At 49.0% G+C, this 20,916-nt stretch overlaps 1 protein-coding gene across 1 annotated transcript; it reads left to right on the plus strand.

Moving 5' to 3' along the window:
• Window positions 1-14,222: 14,222 nt before the first annotated feature.
• LOC125514217 (protein NRT1/ PTR FAMILY 8.3-like) lies at window positions 14,223-16,821 on the plus strand. Its single transcript, XM_048679506.1, has 3 exons — window positions 14,223-14,414; window positions 14,781-14,883; window positions 14,991-16,821. The coding sequence occupies exons 1-3, from the start codon at window positions 14,370-14,372 to the stop codon at window positions 16,577-16,579; spliced, it is 1,737 nt and encodes a 578-aa protein (XP_048535463.1). The 5' UTR covers window positions 14,223-14,369; the 3' UTR covers window positions 16,580-16,821.
• Window positions 16,822-20,916: the final 4,095 nt, after the last annotated feature.

The raw sequence follows: 20,916 nt of genomic DNA on the forward strand, positions 1-20,916 counted from the left end.
AGAATATTGTCTTCATCAAGATTGGACCCACCATATATCTTCAAGTTTGGTCCAAGCCTCATGAGCCGACTTGCAAGTCAAGATATCCTTAAACACTTTGAAGGATATAGCTTGGTGAATGGCACTCAAAACTTGACTATCAAGATGCATATCCTCAAGTGATGGAGATTGTCCATCCTTTAGATTTGAATCCCCTACAACAACAATCCGCAAAGCATTTGGACCCATGGCCCGAAAGTGACAAAGCATGTGTAATCTCCACATAATGTAATTTGTGCCATTAAAACAAAATGTGTCATCGTGCACTAGTTCACTAGTCGACATCGTTACTCTCTAGGCGGTGAAGCCTAATAAGGAGAGACCGGGCTCTGATACCAATTGAAAGGACCACGATGTCACCTAGAGGGGGGTGAATAGGCATTTTAAAATCTTTTACGGATTTGGCTATATCCTAATGCGGAAATAAACTAAGCGGATACTTTTAAAGCACAAATCCTAAATATACTAGGCTCACTAAGTGCACCAGGATAAACAAGCTGAGAACAACGAGGATATGAGTAAGCACAAGTAAGTCACACAAACTTACTCAATGTATATCACGAGATATGGAAATGAATAATACACACAACCACAAGTAAGCAATACAAGCTTACACAAATTGTATCACAATATATGGAATTGAATGATACAAGCAAACTCAAGTAAGCACTACAAGCTTACACAAGTTATGTCACAAGATATGGAAATGAATGTTACAAGCTAGCAATTCACAATAAGCATAAGATAGAACAATAGTAGAAAGTATGAATTGCGAATATAAAGTGTAGGCCTAAATAATCTCTTCAAGGGAATGGCCAACACAATATAATGAGGACAACAAGATATAGTGAATACACGGTCAAGTGACCAAAGTAAACCACAAGTAAGGAGTTAGGGTTAGGAATAACCAAAGTCACGAAGACGAGGATGTATCCCGATGTTCACTTCCTTGGAGGGAAGCTAGTCACCGTTAGAGAGGTGGATGTTACCACGAAGGCACACCAACGCCACGAAGGCTCATCCTATTCTCCTTGAGATATCACCACAAAGGCGATTCTCATCCACTAGTGGTAGACCTTGAGGCGGCCTCCAAACCTTCACAAACTTTCCGGGGGACAAATCACAAGTCGATTCCTCACTGGAGCACTCTTACCCCCTAGGAGTCTCCAACCTCCAAGAGTAACAAGAACAAAGGGGAAATGCTCAAGACTTGCTCAAATCACGAATTCCTTTGGTCAAGAGAGGGAGAGGGAGTGGATCTTTCACTTGATTGGAAAATCTCTAAAGAACTCTCACGAATCTCTCCGGGATCTAAGATTTGGTGTAGGAGAAGTGAGAGGGAGCCACTTGTGTTCTTGGGGTGATTTGGGATGAAGTGGTCAACCCTCTACCGGATTAGTAGAGGGATATATATAGAGGGCCTAGAAAACTAGTCGTTTGTGAGTAAGTGACAGCGCCGGGCCGAACATCCGGGCAAGGGCCGGACCTCCGGGCAAGTGACGGACATCCGGCGGGCACAACCAACATTTGAAAACAGGTTCTGGAATTTGCGGGCCGGATTTCTGGGAGGATCCTGGACATCCGGGGCGACCCGGAAGCCCAAAACTAAAACATGCATAACTTTCACATCCGGACTCCGATTTTGATGATCTTGGGCTCGTTTTGAAGCTATGGAAAAGATCCAGGTCCTCACATAGAGAACCACCCAATATAAGCCAAAATGGAGGGTGCAAAGCATGCAAGTGTTATACATATACTTTGGGGAACCTAGTTGGCTTTGGATTTTCTTTTGAGATATGTAGGCATATTGTATTTGTATTGGATAGGATTGAAATATGCCTATGTTGGAATATGATGTGAGAAGAATAGAAAAAGATGATGTTGACTCGAGAAAATCCATCACTAACCCCTTTGATCCCCTCTTAATAGTGCGGGATCCCTATAACTCAAGAATCATAAAAGAACTATGCTAGATAGCTACCGGAAACTCATTCTTGAGCATATATCCTTTTCGATGGTCATCGATCCTCACATCTAAAGCCAAAGGAACTAATACCTTTAACTAGAGCCTTTCACTTGAGCTTTATATTGATGTTTCTTCATGGCTCAAGTTGAAGGCAAGACATTGGAGAAGTCTTCAAGTAGCTCCCCCATACACAATGTGGAAAGCTTTGCTTTGCATTCATCTTTACTTGTCCATCAGCATTAGTTACTTGGTGACATACTTTGATGAGCACAAAGCTTTCTTATGAGAACCAAGCTCATGAGAATTACCTAACCCACACAACATAAACAACACATAGTATGGGTTAGTACACAAAGCGCAATCGATAAATTCTTACCATGCCACAAGATCTCATGTGGCACATGATATGCGCTTGTGTGTTGACCATCTTAGAGGTCAATCTTTGATCTTTATCTTGGTCAACATTTATCTTTGCTCCATGATTAATATTGATGTCTTGAAGGCCCTATTGATATCTTCACTATGCTTCATTTCTTCAAGACATAATAACCAATATCTCAATTCACCATGACCATGTCAAGTTTCTCCTTGAATATCATATTGGACATCATTTTCTCGTTCTCATGCTCCAACATAGTATCTTGAGAGGCACAATGAATTATTCACTTGAATTACTTGCTTCAAGACATAATAATCCATGACTCAACATATGAGCTCATATTGATCCTATCTTCAAGCATATGTAGAATTCTTCTCTTTAATCATTCTCCCAATATCTTGATCCATCATGGTTCAACCCATAAGCCTTGATGCATGCACAACAATATGTATATGGCATTCATTTTGAATTCATTCTATCTCCTTCTTGCATCACCATGGAACAAACATCCTTTAGTTCATCCAATATTCTTCATGCATTGGAAATGGAACTTTCCTTCAAATGTATAACTCAATGCAAACATTAGTCCATTAGGATTGTCATCAATTACCAAAACCACACATGGGGACTACATGTACTTTCACACTGCTGGAAGGACGCAGATGAGGAGGCAGCAAGAGCATGGGAGCTGGCAGAAGTGGTGGCAGCGGAAGGAACACAAGGCTAGTCAACTTCCCAAAGGCCCTCTGACTCACAGCGCCGGGGCCAGCACCAACCAAAGCCTTGGTGCGACGATCCTGAATGGAGCAAGAGTCGGTATCAAGAATGACACGACAACCAGAATCAGTAAGTTGGGCAGCGGAAAAAAGATTCATGGTAAGGCGAGGAACATGTGAAACACTAGGAACAGAGAAAGATGGAGTGGAAAGAAGACCACGACTAGCAACAGGAAGAGGTGTGCCATCGGCGGTAAGAACATTAACAGGTGAATCAAGAGGTTGGAGAGAATACAACACGAAAGAATCAGAAGACATATGAAAAGAGGCTCTAGAATCCAGAACCCACGAAGATGTACCTGACTGTGTAGATGCCTGCGGTGGTGGAGAAGTGGATGCAGTCACCGCAGCAGCGGAACCGGTAGACAAAGAGCCTGAGGAAGCCAAGAGACGCTTGAGCCTCACAATGTCTTGATCAGTGAGTGACGGAGTCGAGGAAAATCCAGGAGTCCCACTGGAAGAGGAGCGCCTCTGGTCTCGCTTCTTCTCACGGCAATCAAACTCTGGATGACCTGGCCGAGAGCTGTAGCCACAGAAGGTGTCACGGCGCGACCTGCCCCTCTCAGCATAAGAAGGGCGACCCACCCCCTGAAGGTGTGGGTAGGAGCGGTGGAGCGGTGAGCCGAGCAGGCGACACAGGAGCCCGAGCAGCCAACACAGACGAAACCACCAGCAACCCAGCAAAGCGAAGGCAAGTCTCCTCAGCACGAAGCTCGGCAAGCACCTCCGAGAGAGGAACACGACAACGAGTAAGCAAGTGATCCCTCCTGGGCTCAAACTCAGAGCGGAGACGAGATAAGAACTCATGAACCCGCTGAAACTCCAAGTCAGACCGCGTAGTCTGATAGCAATGGTAAGTGCCACAAACAACTGTCCGCAGTGAGTCAAGCTGACGCTAGATGGCAGAGCACTGTGAATAGAACTCATCAACAGACGAGTCACCCTACTGAAGAGCATGCTCCTGACGCACCACAGAGAGGTATAAGGCATCTCCAGAGGGCTGATAGCACTGACAAAGATAGCACCACATCGCTGCAACAGTGACGAGGCCCATGAACTCCGAAGCAAACTGAGGGAGGACACTCGCAGTGAGAACAGCAGCAGCTTGAGCATCATCATTGCACCACTGAGTGTAAGCAGACAAAGCATCCCGATAGACAGAAAGAGCATCAGAATAGGCGGATACCTGCTAATCATAGGCACCAACTGCAGCATCATCAAGAGCCTTGGTTGCATCCCGATCAGCCTGAGAAGCATCAGCGGCAAGCACCGGCGGTACTGGCGGAACAGGGGCCACCGAAGCAATAGGGCAGGGCGGACAGGGTACCTCGCCAGAGAGAACGCCCCACAGAAGTAGACCGCGCATGTGGATACGCATGAACCCCACAAACTCAGCATAGTTGGTGCCATCGAAGATCACCGAGCACCGAGGAACCGCAACATAGCCCGAGGAGGACATGAGGAAGTCACTCCAATGTTGCTGTCTTTTTTTTGGAGTCAACAGCTACTGTAGGCCTGATCTGGATCAGGTAGAACCGCTCGAGAAGCCAGAGACCGAGCGGGGGATCGAGCAGGCAAACTAGGCCCGATCTGGAGCTGGGACCAGCGAAGCCCAAGGATCCGGCAGCGCTCGAGGCAAACCGAAGCAGGGTCAGCAGTGCTCGCAGTCAACCGAAGCAGAAGAGGGGGGGCCAGGGGTGGCCGGGCCCAAACGAGAGGCTGATGCAGCCTCGCCCGCTCGAGAGGCTAATGCAGCCTCACACGCTCGAGGGAGCCGGGGGCGAAGGCGCCCGAAGCAGGGAAGCACAGGGAGGAGCGGGGACGAGCCTGAAGACCTGGGCGACGCCTGAAGACCTGGACGCGCCCGAAGCAGGGCAGCACAGGAAGGCCAGCATGACGGAGAGAAGGCAACTCCGGTCCAAGCCGGACTGGAGACGGCCAGAGATGGCCGGAGACAGGGGCGGCCGGACTAGGGACGGGGCGCACGGAGTTGCTGCGTGCGGGAGGAAGGGGCGAACCTAGCATCTGATACCATGTTGGATAATGAGCAACTCACTCTTTATTGAGGGCCAAGATCCATTACATATACATGTGAGACAAAGTGCAGAAAGCCCCTTATACAATGGGGCTATGCCAAATAGAGACTATACACATCTAACAGTATTCACCTGATCGAGACTAGTAGTTGCAAATTAATTCACATCTGTCTGCAAATTAATTCTTTTATTGGCTCTGATTGCTTCAAGCAAGCTACAAACTTCAAAAGAAATTTGCTTACAACTGAGATACTAAGGGCTTCTCTAGCAGATTCCCCAAAAACTATATTTAAGGAGATTTCTTTCAGGATTAAACATGATCTAGCAGATCCACTAAATATTTGAGACATGACTTTCAACACCCAGGTGCCACTACACCCTCTATGAACAATAAATTCAAAACAACTGAAAACAAGATAAAAAAATCTGAAACTTTGGAACATCAAACATGATCAAATTTTCAACGTTCGTGCAAAGTTTCAGCCTCAAAAAACATTCGAAGGGCCCTCACCTAAAAAAGCAAAATCACTGTTCAAGGTTTATGTGCAGTTTTGAGCAATAATTTTGTTTTTTTGTCACGGCTCCTCGACTATTATTTATTTCTCAAAATTTGCAAGAACATCAAAAGTTTGATTATCTTAGATCTCCCAAACTTTCAGATTTTTTTTCAATTTTTTTGAATTTACTGTTCATGAGGGTGTCAGGGCACCCGGGAGCTGTCAAACTTTTCTCTAAATATTTTAGTTCCTCAAATATAACTTTTTCCTCCTCCCCCCCGAAAAGAATTCTATGAGACCAGGTCTCACGTGAGACCCATCCTGATGGATGACACGTGATATTCACAAATCACAAAGCATCTACCCCACCCCCACTTGAAATCAGGAGGGGGAGAGATTAGATGCTTTGGGATTTGTGAATGCCCCCGCCCTCCTAAAAATAGGGATGTGCCACGCCGCTTTCAGGCCAACCACGCCACCAATGACCCAGTGGCGGATCTAGTGGGGTTGCCATGGTACCCCCTTTAAGATGGAAAATAACTATATTGTATACTTAGCGCCAATTGGCTGACAAGTTGATGCTATTTTAGTCTAACAATTATGATCATCTTTAGACTAAATTAGACTATTTGTAGTGTGATTTTCACAAATTTTGAAATGACATATTAAACTTTGCTACATATACATTGTATATGTAAATTGTGGCACCCCAACACTAAGTTCCTAGGACCGCCACTATAATGACTACCGGAATGAACAGCTCCACACCCGCCGCAAAGGCTTTACACTGGAGCTCGAGGAACAAAGGAATAAGAGTGTGGTCAAGGAACATGCTATCATGCTCATGGATCCTACCAATATGGACGATAGGGCACGACAATATTGGGAGTTAACTCGTGGGTACATATTGGCTAAGTCTAGTGTTGGTGACGACGACAATGGTGATGGCGGTGGCAATAACGGCTTGAGGGCCTTATAAACTATGATGGTTTTTGATCCACCATGTGTTGGTAATTTTTTAATGAACTTGTTCATTTTGTGACTTGCACAAATTATGGTTATGTTTAGTTGTTTGTTGGATTTGACGAACTTTATTTATGCTCGTAGTTGAATTATGTTGCGGTGCATTTGAATTATTTATGTTTATTTTGAGATGTGATTAATTTTCTTCAGTTGTTTGAGGAAACGTATTGATGAATTAACCAAATAAATTTTTAGGGGATCTACTTGATGAAGAAAATTTTAATCCTCAAATTATAGTTTTTTTCTAGAATAAGGAGCACGATTTTGGAAGTATATGATAGGGCATTTGCTATAGATGCCTTGATGACTGCACGGGGAGGGAAATGGAGCGAGTGGAGACAAAAAAAGACTGTCAATCAAAGTGAGAAGTAAAATAGGGCAAAGCGAGAATCCACCTTGTGATTGAGATTCCAAGCGTTCAATCTATTTGACCAGTAATGATGAGTTGACACCAAACAATTTTCACTGTTCAACCCACTTTCATTAATTACATATTTCTCTGAGCATATGTTCTTTGTTTTCATATAGACGATTCTGAAGTCAGAGAAAAGAATTTTAGTGGTAAACAAGAGGTGTCTAAACTTTGCAACTTTTCCATCCCCCGTCCGAGTTTGTCAATCGGTTTATCGATGTACGAAACTAGTAGAACGTATTTACATGAACTATTTGTTGAAATATATTCTCTGCCTCTCTCCATCAATTCAAACTTTTGAAGCATGAATTCAATACGGTATTAGAGGCATGAGGAACACGTTTGGTTGCTTGCATCAAGCCCAACCAGGCCTGCGCGAAAAAACCCCGTACTGTTTGGTTGCCTGGCCTACATTAGATTCTTGGCCTGCATGAACCTTAAAGCACTCCTTAACTAGCCCCGCCAGAAACGGACGAAACAGCCGTTTCCAGCGAGTCAGGATCGAGCAATGCAGGGGTGGGGAACGTGGCGCTGACCTCCCGCATCCACGGAGATGGAGGGAGCTCACGCGCATCTCTGAAAAATGGCAGGAGGAATTGAAGTCACCGCCTGCTGAATTGGTCACCCAATATAGCTAGCCTCACCTCACCATGAAAACTCACGCCACCATTGAGCTGTTGTGCTGTGGTGATGGATTTGAAGAATGCTAGGAGTTGTTTCCATGTAGGCAAGGATTGATAGCTAGAAGTCACCGCGCGCATCTCTAATGGCTGTAGATGCCACAATTTCATCCCCCTCCTATGGGATGGTCCGACCCTCCTTCAGCGGCCGAAGGACATCTGGGCGCATGTTGATGGCTTCTACAGAGACCTATTCTCTGCCTCCCCTCGGGGAGGTCTTGCCCTTGCACAAGACATTTGGCCTGCCCACTGCTACGTCTCGCCTGCGGATAACGCGGCCCTCACGGCCCCGTTCTCGGAGGAGGAAGTTTGGGCGGCTATTAAGGGCATGAACCCCTCCTTGGCTCCAGGCCCGGATGGCCTCCCGGTGAAGTTCTTCCAGACCTTCTGGGAGGTGATCAAAACTGAGGTGATGGCCCTATTCGACGAGTTCATGGCTGGGACCATTGACCTCGCCTGGCTGAATTATGGGGTAATCACTCTCATCCATAAGGTGACGGGAGCCTCGTACATCCGGCAATTTCGGCCGATTACGGTGATTAACGTCATCTTCCGCATCCTCGCGAAGGGGTACGCCATTAGGGTGGCCCCTTTAGCTGACCGGATCACTCACCCTGATCAGTCGGCCTTCATCCAGGGCCGCTATATCCTTGATGGAGTTCTAGTGTTCCACGAAGCTCTCCATGAAGTGCACTCCAAACACCTCAAGGCAGTCTTCCTGAAACTGGACTTCCACAAGGCTTATGACACGGTCAGCTGGACCTTCCTTCGGGAATGTTTGCTTCGGAAGGGCTTCGACGATAGGTGGGTGACCAGAGTAATGCATATGGTCTCTTCAGGCCGCACCGCAGTGAACATTAATGGAGAGATCGCCCCGTTCTTCCCCACGTTTTGTGGGGTCTGCCAGGGCAACACCTTCTCCCCATTCCTGTTCAACATAGTTGTCGATGCGCTGGCGGCCATCCTCGATAAGGCCAAGGCAGGGGGACACATTAAGGGGATTGTCTCACAGCTTGTTGGAGGCAACGGGATCTCCCTCCTCCAATATGCAGACGACACCATTATCATGGTGGAGGGCTCTGAGAGTGATATCTCGAACCTCAAGTTCCTCTTATTGTGCTTCCAGCAGATGTCCGGCCTTAGGATCAACTTCGACAAGAGTGAGGTTATGGTCTTGGGCTACACCCAAGACGAGCGACAGAGTATAGCGGATCGGCTTAACTGCCAGCTTTGGTGTTTCCCCACGACTTATCTGGGGATACCCATTAGTGATGCCAGGCTTACGGTGGCCGAGCTACGCCCCACGGCGGGGAAGCTCCAACATCGGATCGAGCCCTGGCAGGGTCGGTGGCTCTTGAAAGCGGCCCGTATGGTGCTCATTAACTCGTCCCTCTCCAGCCTCCTATTATTCATCATGAGTTTCTACAGCCTTCCGGAGACTCTTCATCACGAGATTGCCACCGTTCAGGGGTGCTTCTTCTGGGCCGGCGAGGGTGATAAGCAGAAATACCACATGGTCAGGTGGTCTGAGATCTGCAAACCTCGCGACCAGGGCGTCCTTGGGATCATGTCCTCCAAATGCATGAATATTGCCCTTCTGACTCGGTGGCTCTGGAGGATTTGCAATGGAGATGGTGGCCTGTGGCTACGCATTATTCAGCAGAAATACCTCCAAGGCCAGCCTCTTGCCTTCTGTCAATGATCTGGGGGCTCCCAGTTCTGGCAATCCATCATTCAGATCCTCCCTGTCCTCCGGATCGGGACCTCGATCGAGATTGGTTCCGGCACCGCCACGCTGTTCTGGTTCAATCGCTGGACTGGTGACACGCCCCTGGCGGCCCGCTTTCGGGACCTGTTCTCCATCACGGTTGCCCCTCAGATCTCCGTGGCGACCGCCCTTATTGACTTAGGGCGGCTTGCGTTCCGAAGGCCTTTTGGTCCTGCTAAGAATGCGGACTGGCAGGAGTTGCTTGACTGTATTGCTCTCCATGAGCCGGATCTCACGTGTGACGATGACCGCGCCAGGTGGCGCCTCGAGCCGTCCGGTCAATTCTCCACCAAATCTCTCTATCTGGCCATTGCCCCCTCGCTCGGCCATGAGGCTTTTTCCTTCATTTGGGAGATTCGCCTCCCCTTGAAAATTAGGATCTTCCTGTGGCAATGGATTCACGGCTGCCTCCCTTCTCGCGTTGAGGTTCTGAAGCGCAATGGCCCTGGTGATGGGCAGTGCCCGCTCTGTGGGCCTGAAGAAGATTTGAACCATATCTTCTTCACATGTGTGTCTGCGCAGTTCCTATGGAGCTGTTTCCGCGAGATTGTGGGTGGAAGCTGGGACCATACCAACTTCCCCGCTCTCTTTGCCGAACTCCAGGCGACCCCCCCCCCCCCCCCCCCGCGTTATGCCACATTAGGTGGCTGACCATTGGGGTCCTTGCCTGGACGCTGTGGACTGTTAGGAATAAACTTGTGATTCAGTGTATCCCTCTTCGTCGTGCTACTGACGCTTTGTTCAAATGGTCTGGTTACTTGCAGCTCTGGCGGCCGCTTAGCCGTCCCAGGGAGAGAGACGCCATCACCTCCATCATCACCCAGCTTCGCGCGATGGCTCTCCAGTTGACTCCACCGCTTCCCCCGCCACCACCAGAACCAGATTAGTTTTTCGTCTTCTCGCCGCCGCCTCCGCCGTCTAGGGGTGTTTTGTGTATGTTGGTGTTATGTTGGGTTTGTTATGCTGTGCCCACAGCGGAACTTGGTCTCTGTGTGTCTGTGTGTGAGTGCTAGACCCTGTCTGCAGTGGCATTGTGTGGGTGTGTTGTGTATCCTGTTGTTGTCCGTTACTCTTTGCTTGGTGGTTGCTTTATTTATAAAGCGGGGCGAAAGCCTTTTTCGGAAACTAGATCATGTTGTTCATATGCAGTGTTCATTTATAATGTCCATGTTTATTGCGAGTTTCTATTGTCGATGTCTAGTGTGCTCTACTCTTGCTGATGCTTATGCTTGTAGGACATGAGCATGCAAGGGTTTAGTCAGGCCTTGTCGTGTCCGACAGCCAAGTTCGCAACATCCTATGTCGAGGACTCCCAACCTCCCATCGACCAGATGTCTCCTAATTTAGATGTTTTCAAGATGTTGGCTACAGTTCCACCATTTGTGGCTTCAGCATTTGCACTGGCTCAGCCCAATGATGCAGCTCATGCTGCTGCTCAAAAGGCAACCGCAAAGTATAAGGAGGGCAGGGGAACTCCATGAAATGACATTCGTTTCTATTGATGTTCGTGCTTAACAAGATGTGTGAAATCATAACTAGTGGGGCGATGACTGAAAAGGGCTTCAAGGAGGTGCACTTGAACGCTATTGCAAAGCAGGCATTTGAGTTTTGTGGACAGGAGGTCACCTCGACCCAGGTCTACAACCACCTTAGAAAGTGGAGATCGAGGTGGATCATAGTGTCCAAGCTCAAAGACCTGAGCGGCACTCCATGGGATCAGGAGACCCGCTCAATCCTTTTGGAGGTAGAGCACTACCAAGGCCACACCGCGGTTAGCTCACGAACTATACCATTCTAACTAACCACCTGTTTAAGCCTATGTACCATGTGATTCTAACTAACCACTCAGTTGTGTTTCTTTCTTAGGCACACCCCAAGCATGCAGAGTTTCTCAACACACCCATCCAGAACTACCACCAAATGTAGCAGATCTTCTCCTTCGGGCTAGCAACCGGCAAGCATGCCCTGGGCTCCAGTCAGCCGCTGGGTTCACCTATATCCGAGTATCCAGACACAAAGGAGTCAGAGACCATCGTCCTTGATGGTCCTGACAAGGATGGTGATCAAATTCATGTGCTTGATAGGAAGAGGAAGAGGGGAGCCTTGATGGAGGATGAGTTGACTGTCTTCACCAGCATGACTCGGGTAGTCAAGGAGGTCGCAAACACCATTAGGGAGAGCAAGTTGATCGACGTCCACCCTAACCTCCACAACGCCGTCATGAATCAAAGGTGGCTTCAGCCCAAAGGCTCTCATGGCGACTCTGAGCCACCTGTTGGACAACAAAGCCCAGGGTGTTGGGTTTGTTGCCATGGGAGACACCCATAGGGTGCTCTCGCTCAAGACCTGGCTGGGAAAGCACTACTACTAGTGCTGCTTCTGGTCATGGTGACAGCATACATGATCCTCGACGGCGATGGCGATGCAATGAAGATGACGATGATGATGTAAATTTTGTGGTAGGTAGGGCTTGATAAACTCTTGGCCTGTATATTATTGATGAGGTGGTATAGTAACCCCTTAAACCGATGGCGAACTTGCGGTGGTAGAATAACACCCCCTTTTGGATGTGGTGGTAGGATGACACCATAGTAGTGGTGGGATGAACTTGCTATGCCGTATGATCATGTGTGCTTACTTATGTTTCATTTCTAGTGTGCTCCATTGTTTGATACTTGAACTGTTGCTCTTCTACAATGCTAGGACAAGTGGTATGTTGTGTTCCATGGTAGGGTTCCAGGGGTTTACAGTTCATGGGAATCATGCAATGAACAAGTGTCAAGTTACAAGAACAACTGTCACAGAGGTTTAAGAGTAGGCAGGCGACAGAGGATGCTTGCTCCAAAGTCGTGCTCAAGCAGGCATGCGATGTTGAACTTGTCAAGGCGGATCGACACTTTGGGCTGAAGAACTTCATCATCTTCGCCCAGTTCATCATGATTGTACTGTTGTTTTGTTGGTGTGATCGGTGTGACTGTGTGTAAGGTGTAGCGGGTAAGCTCACCACGCAGTGTACAAGGTAACTACACCTCTATGCTTGTATACAACCAAACAACCTACACTAGTATGAGCACAGACAATGCGAGCAACCAAACACAGTGCGTAGAGTCGTTGCTACGATGTAGGGAGAGATGCAGACAACCAATCAATATGCAGATGTTTTTTTGCCTGCATTAGCTCAACAGGCTCACTTGAGACAAGTATGCAAAGTGGCAAAAAATGACGCGAGCAACCAAACGCGTCCAAGGTCTCGAGTTTAAGACCTGCCAATGCAGTATTTTTTTTAAATCTGCGGCATGCATTGATCCCACGTCTAAGGAGTAAAAAAGCCTTGATGTGAGGGGGGAGGAGGGTGTTGAAATATATTGCCTAGCTCTCTTCATCAGTTTGAACTTTTGAAGCAATTGACTGAAGAATGAATTTAATACTATTGACTATGTTGTTCTTACCTACTTTATTGATCGTCATAACAAGCAACTTGATGCAAACTGTGACATATACGTGCCTTATGTAAGGCCGTTGAAACAGTTGGATGCATTACAAATTCAGTGGATATCTTCAGGGATAACGTGTTGCGTTTAGCACGTAAGCCTAACTATGCATGTTAACCTGAAACGACAGGGTTTTTTGTAGTTTAAAAGAATGGGAGACACAGGTGGAGTCAATATCACCAAGAAGAGGTAAGAAGAATAAACAGTTTGTTAATGAGGTTGACCAGCGAGGTGGTTTACCTTTGCAGTAGAAGCGTACAGCGTAGTGCAAAGTGCAAGGAGGTTTGCCATGTATGTCCAACTTCGATGATCAGGCACACCATCAGAGCCAGTAGATTCAGAACGAAAATATATCACAAAGTTTTTATCACTATATGGATGAAACATTGCACTGGGCGCGATATGATAAAAGGCGAGAATAAGAAATCTTATTGACAAAAAGCAGCAGCCTTTGTTTCTTTAAGAGAAGAGTAAGAACTCCATTGCAGGACTGAGTTTCTCATCTTTTGTGGAGAATATCCTCACCAAAAGTGGAGGGAAAATGCAAGAAGGAACGTCTGAATCTTAATGAAGGAAGAAATAGCTGAGCCTGTAGGTGCCCAGCCTGACTGCATATGACCTTAATCAGAGGAAGGAACAGTTCTGAAGCTCGCCGGAATAGAACCTGGAAACCTAGAGGATCACGCAGCCTTGGCCGTATACCACGAGAAATTTGACCTGTCACCGCTCTCCGTTTGACAGAATCAGCCCATCGTCGTTCTCAGCCGCACCTACCGCAGGAATGCAGGATGAGACATCGACCCGGCTGACCCTATGACCCCAAGTTGGCACCACCCCGAGTTCAGTCTCCTTTCCGGCCAGCGCCAAGCAAACCACCACGTTTCTGTTCTACTTATGGATAAACTACTAGACGAAAGGATCCGACATGGCATCGCACCGAGGAGACCGGAGACCGGCGATGAGTAAGAAAAACGCCCTGCACTGAGCCTGCAGGCTGCATGCACCTAGCTTAGCTAGCCACCACCTACTACGTGGAAACTTCCGGCCGAGAAGCAGCGCACGCATGATAGCATTTCTAGTCCGATACTTGAATATTAGCCAATGGATGGATCCCGTCCAAGCTGACCCTGCTATATAAAGCTCCGTGGCAGCACAGCAGCAGCAGCAGACAGAGTAGCAGCCTAAGCCTGAGGCGAGCTAAGAGTTCACGAAGGAAGTGAGCTGACAAGGGTTAGCAAAGTGATTACCCCCGCCTCCGAGAAATCTATCACCTCCTCGGAGTCAAGACAGCTCGTCGGCGACATGGACGCCATGGAGAGAGGCGAGCACGCGCCGCTCCTGCCGGAGGTAATTATCTCCTCCGATCTCCCTCCTCCTCTGCTGCCCCATGCATGATTGTCACAATGGAGGTTGAAATGCCAAGTCAAGAACCATGCTTCTGCATCGGTCAAACCAAGAAGAACATTTGTTTGCCTCCATATAGACAGAATCTAAGTTAAAGAACATGGTTAATTCTTGCGTACGTCAGCAGTCAGCACTGAAGGTTTTTAACACGTGATTAATATACATGCCAATATCCAGGCCCCTTCCTTTCCTAACCAGACAAGCACATGCGCACATCCACATACATCACGGTCGTGCTGCATCTTATCCAGAACTTCTACAGATTTTGTTCTCGTTCCTAACAATTCCTGCAATCTATCTCTGTTACAGAGTCATGGCCCAAAGGTTCAAGACGATGACAGCCTGCAGCTGCAGGTGCCACTCCTGAAGCATAAGAAGCGGGGCGGCAGCAAGGCACCGGCAGTGATTCTATGTAAGCAAAGCTCCATCTTCTTCTGATTGCTTTTCCAGCCAACAAAAATGTGGATTAAATGGAGAGGAGCTAGTGGTTTAACTGAAGTTTCGCCATTGTTGGTGCAGTATTCGAATGCCTGGAGAGCACGGCGTTCAACGGCATCTCCACCAACCTGGTGGTGTACCTGGAGACCGTCCTCCACGGCACCAACCTCGCCAGCGCCTCCAACGTCGCCACATGGTTCGGCACCAGCTACCTCACCCCCGTCTTCGGCGCCATCATCGCCGACTCCTTCTGGGGCAACTACAACACCATCCTCGTCTCCCTCGCCGTCTACCTTCTCGGCATGATGCTCGTCACCTTCTCCGCATTCGTGCCCACGACCACGGCGGCGCTGTGCGCTGCGGGTGCCTCGTGCGCCACCGCCGGCGCGTGGCCGCTGAGCTCACAGACCGTGGCTTTCGTGGGGCTGTACCTCGTGGCGATCGGGTGCGGCGGGGTGCGCTCGTCGCTGCTGCCGTTCGGTGCGGAGCAGTTCGACGACGACAGCGCGGTGGACCGGGAGGGCAAGGCGTCCTTCTTCAGCTGGTTCTACCTCTGCGTGAGCTTCGGCCCCATCATCTCCGGTGTGTTCCTCGTTTGGATCCAGCAGAACATCAGCTGGGGCCTCGGCTTCGGCATAGCCACCACCTGCATCGCGCTCGCCTTCGCCGCCTTCGTGCTCGCCACGCCCATGTACAAGCGCCGCATGCCCGCAGGCACGCCGCTCAAGAGCCTCTGCCAGGTCGTCGCCGCCGCGTGCAAGAAAATCAGCATCAAGGTGCCCGCCGAAGCCGGACACCTCTACGAGGTCAGCGACAAGATCGATTCGCCCCAGCCAAGGATCGCGCACACTAGCGACTTCAAGTTCCTCGACAAGGCGGCAATCGTCACGGAGTCGGACATGGAGGAGAGGCCGGAGGCGGCGACCTCGTGGAAGCTCTGCACAGTGACTCAGGTGGAGGAGCTCAAGATCCTTCTGCGGCTGCTGCCCGTCTGGATCACCAGCGTCATCGTGTCATCGGCCTACTCGCAGATGAACACCACGTTCGTGCAGCAGGGCAGTGCCATGGAAATGACCATCCTGTCGGTGCCGGTGCCCGCGGCGTCGCTGGTCTCGTTCGAGGTGATATGCGTCCTGACATGGGTGCTCCTCTACAACAAGGTGATCGTGCCAGCGTTGAGGAGCTTCTCCTCGAGCGGCGACGGCGAGCCGTCACAGCTGCAGCGGATGGGCGCGGGGAGGCTCCTCATGGCTCTCACCATGGCGGTGGCGGCGCTCGTGGAAATGAAGCGGCTCGACAGCGCGGCGCGTGGGGAGGAGATCAGCATCGCGTGGCAGCTGCCGCAGTACTTCTTCCTGGCTGGCGGAGAGGTGTTCTGCTACATCGCGCAGCTGGAGTTCTTCTTCGGCGAGGCGCCGGACACCATGAAAAGCATGTGCACGTCGCTCGCTCTGCTCACCATCGCGCTGGGGAGCTACATGAGCTCCTTCATCTATGCGATCGTGGAGGCCTTCACGGCGACGGGAGACAGCCCCGGGTGGATCTCCGACGACCTCAACAAGGGCCACCTCGACTACTTCTTCTGGGCCATGGCTGCAATGTGCACGCTCAACTTCGTCGTGTACAGCGGCATCGTCAAGAACTACAGGCTCAAGACGGTCATCTCGTGATCGCTCGCGCAAGGATTCAAGATTCCATTACATTCTACACACATTACACAGGAAAGAGTAATTAGGAGTAGCCAGGTACCTTTTTTTTAGAAACTTGTAGCCAGGTACATATATACACAAGAAACACTAGGAAGAAAATGTAAGATATAGAATTTTGTTTTCAGGCTCGCTAAGTGTCAGTCGACTAAGACTTCATTAAGTCTCAATCGATACTATATCCATAAGATTTACATTGAGATTCATGCAATTTTCTTTTCAGTTTTTTTTCTCTTTTGCATGCTATGTGACTTGACTTAGAGCAACTGTAGCAGACCCCGCAAAATCGTCAAACCCGCAAAATTCCAGCGAGTATACGGGCTCGGCCCAATTTTCTGGCCAGAACCGAGCTCGTATACTCGCCCGGCCCGTAATTTTTTTTACCGCGGCCCGTAAACCGCCCTCCCCCAGCAGTATATCTACGGGTTCGCGGTGCATTTCTAGGTCGAAACCCTATCCCCTGCCACCGCGTCTCTCCGCAATTCCCTACTCCCCTTCTCATATTTCTCGCCCCCAGTGAGCCCCTTCCGCCTCCAGCCGCCATGTGGGGCCGCATGTGGAACTCCGGCGGCGGCGGCGACCCCGAGCGCGAGCGGCGTGTCCGGTCAGACGGCGCAAGGAAGCGCGGGGCGAGGAAGTGGACGAGCAGGGGCCTCTCGCCGCCGCCGAGCTTCCGCGTCCGCGAGATGGAGGAATACGACCGTCGGCACGGGCGTACGCCCTCCTCCGCCGAGGGCTCATCCTCCACCATGGGGCCCTCTTTCGCCGCGAGCTCTTCCTCTTCCGGCGCGAGCCTTCTCCCCGTGCAGAGGGGGTGGTCGGAGGAGGTCGAGGTCGTCGCTCAAGCAGGACCCCGATGAGATCGTGCTGTTGGGGAATACAGTATTTCAAAAAAAAATCATACGATCACGCAAGATCTATCTAGGATATGCATAGCAACGAGAAGGGAGAGTGTGTCTACGTACCCTCATAGACCGAAAGCGGAAGCGTTGAGTAACGTGGTTGATGTAGTTGAACGTCTTCGCGATCCAACCTATTCAAGTACCAAACGTACGGCACCTCCGCGATCTGCACACGTTCAGCTTGGTGACGTCCCTCGCACTCTTGATCCAGTTGAGGCCGAGGGAGAGTTCCGTCAGCACGACGGCTGGTGACGGTGATGATGAAGTTACTGACGCAAGGCTTCGCCTAAGCACTATGACAATATGACTGAGGTGTAAAACTATGGAGGGGGGCACCGCACATGGCTAAAGATCAACTTGTGTGTCCATGGGTGCCCCCTGCCTCCGTATATAAAGGGGGGAGAGGGAGAGGCAGCCGGCCATAGGAGGTTGCGCCAAGGTGTGGAGTCCTACTAGGACTCCCTAGTCCTAGTAGGATTCCACCTCCCACACGGAGTAGGAAAGGGGGAAGAGAGAAGGAGAAGGAAAGGGGGGCCGCCCCCCTTCTCCTAGTCCTAATCGGCCGCCTGCCCAAGGGGCGCACCAGCCCCTTGTGGGCTGGTGTGCTTCCCTCTTATGGTCCATAAGGCCCATAACTTCTCCCGTGGGGTTCCGGTAACCTCTCGGTACTCCGGAAAAATGCCCGAACCAGTCGGAACCATTCCGATGTCCAAATGCAACCTTCCAATATATGAATCTTTACCTCTGGACCATTTCGAGACTCCTCGTCATGTCCGTAATCTCCCGGGACTCCGAACAAGCTTGCATCGACGTAACCCTTTATGACGAACTCTTTGTCACCTCCATAATCGAGAAGCATATCCTTATTCTACTAAGGATAATTTTGACCGCTGTCCAGTGGTCCACTCCTGGATCACTATTGTACCCTCTTGCCAAACTCATAGTGAGGTACACAATAGGTCTGGTACATAGCATAGCATGCTTTATAGAACCTATGACTGAGGCATAGGGAATGACTTTCATTCTCTTTCTATTTTCTGCCTTGGTCGGGTTTTGAGTCTTACTCAACTTCACACCTTGCAACACAAGAAAGAACTCCTTCTTTGACTATTCCATTTTGAACTACTTCAAAATCTTGTCAAGGTATGTACTAATTGAAAAATCTTATCAAGCGTCTTGATCTATCTCTATAGATCTTGATGCTCAATGTGTAAGCAGCTTCACCGAGGTCTTTTTTTGAAAAACTCCTTTCAAACACTCCTTTATGCTTCCAGCAAATTCTACATCATTTCCGATCAACAATATGTCACTCACATATACTTATTGTTGGGGAACACAGTATTTCAAAAATATTCCTACGATCACGCAAGATATATCTAGGAGATGCATAGCAACGAGAGGGAGAGTGTTTTTAAGTACCCTCGTAGACCGAAAGCGGAAGCGTTGAGTAACGCGGTTGATGTAGTCGAATGTCTTCACGATCCAACCGATCAAGTACCGAACGCACAGCACCTCCGCGATCTGCACACGTTCAGCTCGGTGACGTCCCTCGAACTCTAGATCCAGTTGAGGCCGAGGGAGAGTTTCGTCAGCACGACGGCGTGTTGACGGTGATGAAGAAGTTACCGACGCAGGGCTTCGCCTAAGCACTACCACAATATAACCGAGGTGGAAATCTGTGGAGGGGGCACAACACACGGCTAAGAAATCAACTTGTGTGTCTATGGGGTGCCCCCTCCCCCGTATATAAAGGAGTGGAGGAGGGGGCCGACCGGCCTCATAGGGCGGGTCCCAAGGGGGGAATCCTACACCTACTAGGAGTAGGTTCCCCCTTTCCTAGTCCAACTAGGAGGGGAAGGAAAGGAAAGAGGGGCCGACCCCCCTCCCCAGTTCGGATTGGGCTTGGGGGGCGCGCCCCTCCTCTTGGCCGCCTCCTCCTCTCTTTCACTAAAGCCCACGAAGGCCCATTAACCGCCGGAGGGTCCCGGTAACCCCCCAGTACTCCGGAAAATGCTCGAACCTATCCAAAACCTTTCCGGTGTCCAAACATAACCTTCCAATATATTAATCTTCATGTCTTGACCATTTCGAGGCTCCTCGTCATGTCCGTGATCACATCCGGGACTCCGAACAACCTTCGGTACATCAAATCACATAACTCACAATACATATCGTCATCAAACGTTAAGCGTGCGAACCCTACGGGTTCGAGAACTATGTAGACATGACCGAGACTCATCTCCGGTCAATAACCAATAGCGGAACGTAGATGCTCATATTGGTTCCTACATATTCTACGAAGATCTTTATCGGTCAAACCGCATAACAACATACGTTGTTCCCTTTGTCATCGGTATGTTACTTGCCCGAGATTCGATCGCCGGTATCATCATACCTAGTTCAACCTCGTTACCGGCAAGTCAATTTACTCGTTCCGTAATGCATCATCCCGCAACTAACTCATTAGTTACATTGCTTGCAAGGCTTATACTGATGTGCATTACCAAGAGGGCCCAGAGATACCTCTCCGACAATCGGAGTGACAAATCATAATCTCGATCTATGCCAACTCAACAAACACCATCGGAGACAGCTGTAGAGCATCTTTATAATCACCCAGTTATGTTGTGACATTTGATAGCACACTAAGTGTTCCTCCGGTATTTGGGAGTTACATAATCCCATAGTCATAGGAACATGTATAAGTCATGAAGAAAGCAATAGCAATAAACTAAACAATCATAGTGCTAAGCTAACGAATGGTTCATGTCAATCACATCATTCTCTAATGATGTGATCTCGTTCATCAAATGACAACTCATGTCTATGGCTAGGAAACTTAACCATCTTTGATTAATGAGCTAGTCAAGTAGAGGCATACTAGTGACACTCTGTTTGTCTATGTATTCACACATGTACTAAGTTTCTGGTTAATACAATTCTAGCATGAATAAGAAACATTTATCATGATATAAGGAAATATAAATAACAACTTTATTATTGCCTCTAGGGCATATTTCCTTTAGTCTCGCACTTGCACTAGAGTCAATAATCTAGATTACATTGTAATGATTCTAACACCCATGGAGTCTTGGTGCTGATCTTGTTTTTCTCGTGAGAGAGGCTTAGTCAACGGGTTTGCAACATTCAGATCCATATGTATCTTGCAAATCTCTATGCCTCCCTCCTTGACTTGATCGCGGATGGAATTGAAGCGTCTCTTGATGTGCTTGGTTCTCTTGTGAAATCTGGATTCCTTTGCCAAGGAAATTGCACCAGTATTGTCACAAAAGATTTTCATTGGACCCGATGCACTAGGTATGACACCTAGATCGGATATGAACTCCTTCATCCAAACTCCTTCATTTGCTGCTTCCGAAGCAGCTATGTACTCCGCTT

Source organism: Triticum urartu, chromosome 6, assembly GCF_003073215.2.
Source record: "Triticum urartu cultivar G1812 chromosome 6, Tu2.1, whole genome shotgun sequence".
Taxonomy (NCBI): Eukaryota; Viridiplantae; Streptophyta; class Magnoliopsida; order Poales; family Poaceae; genus Triticum; species Triticum urartu.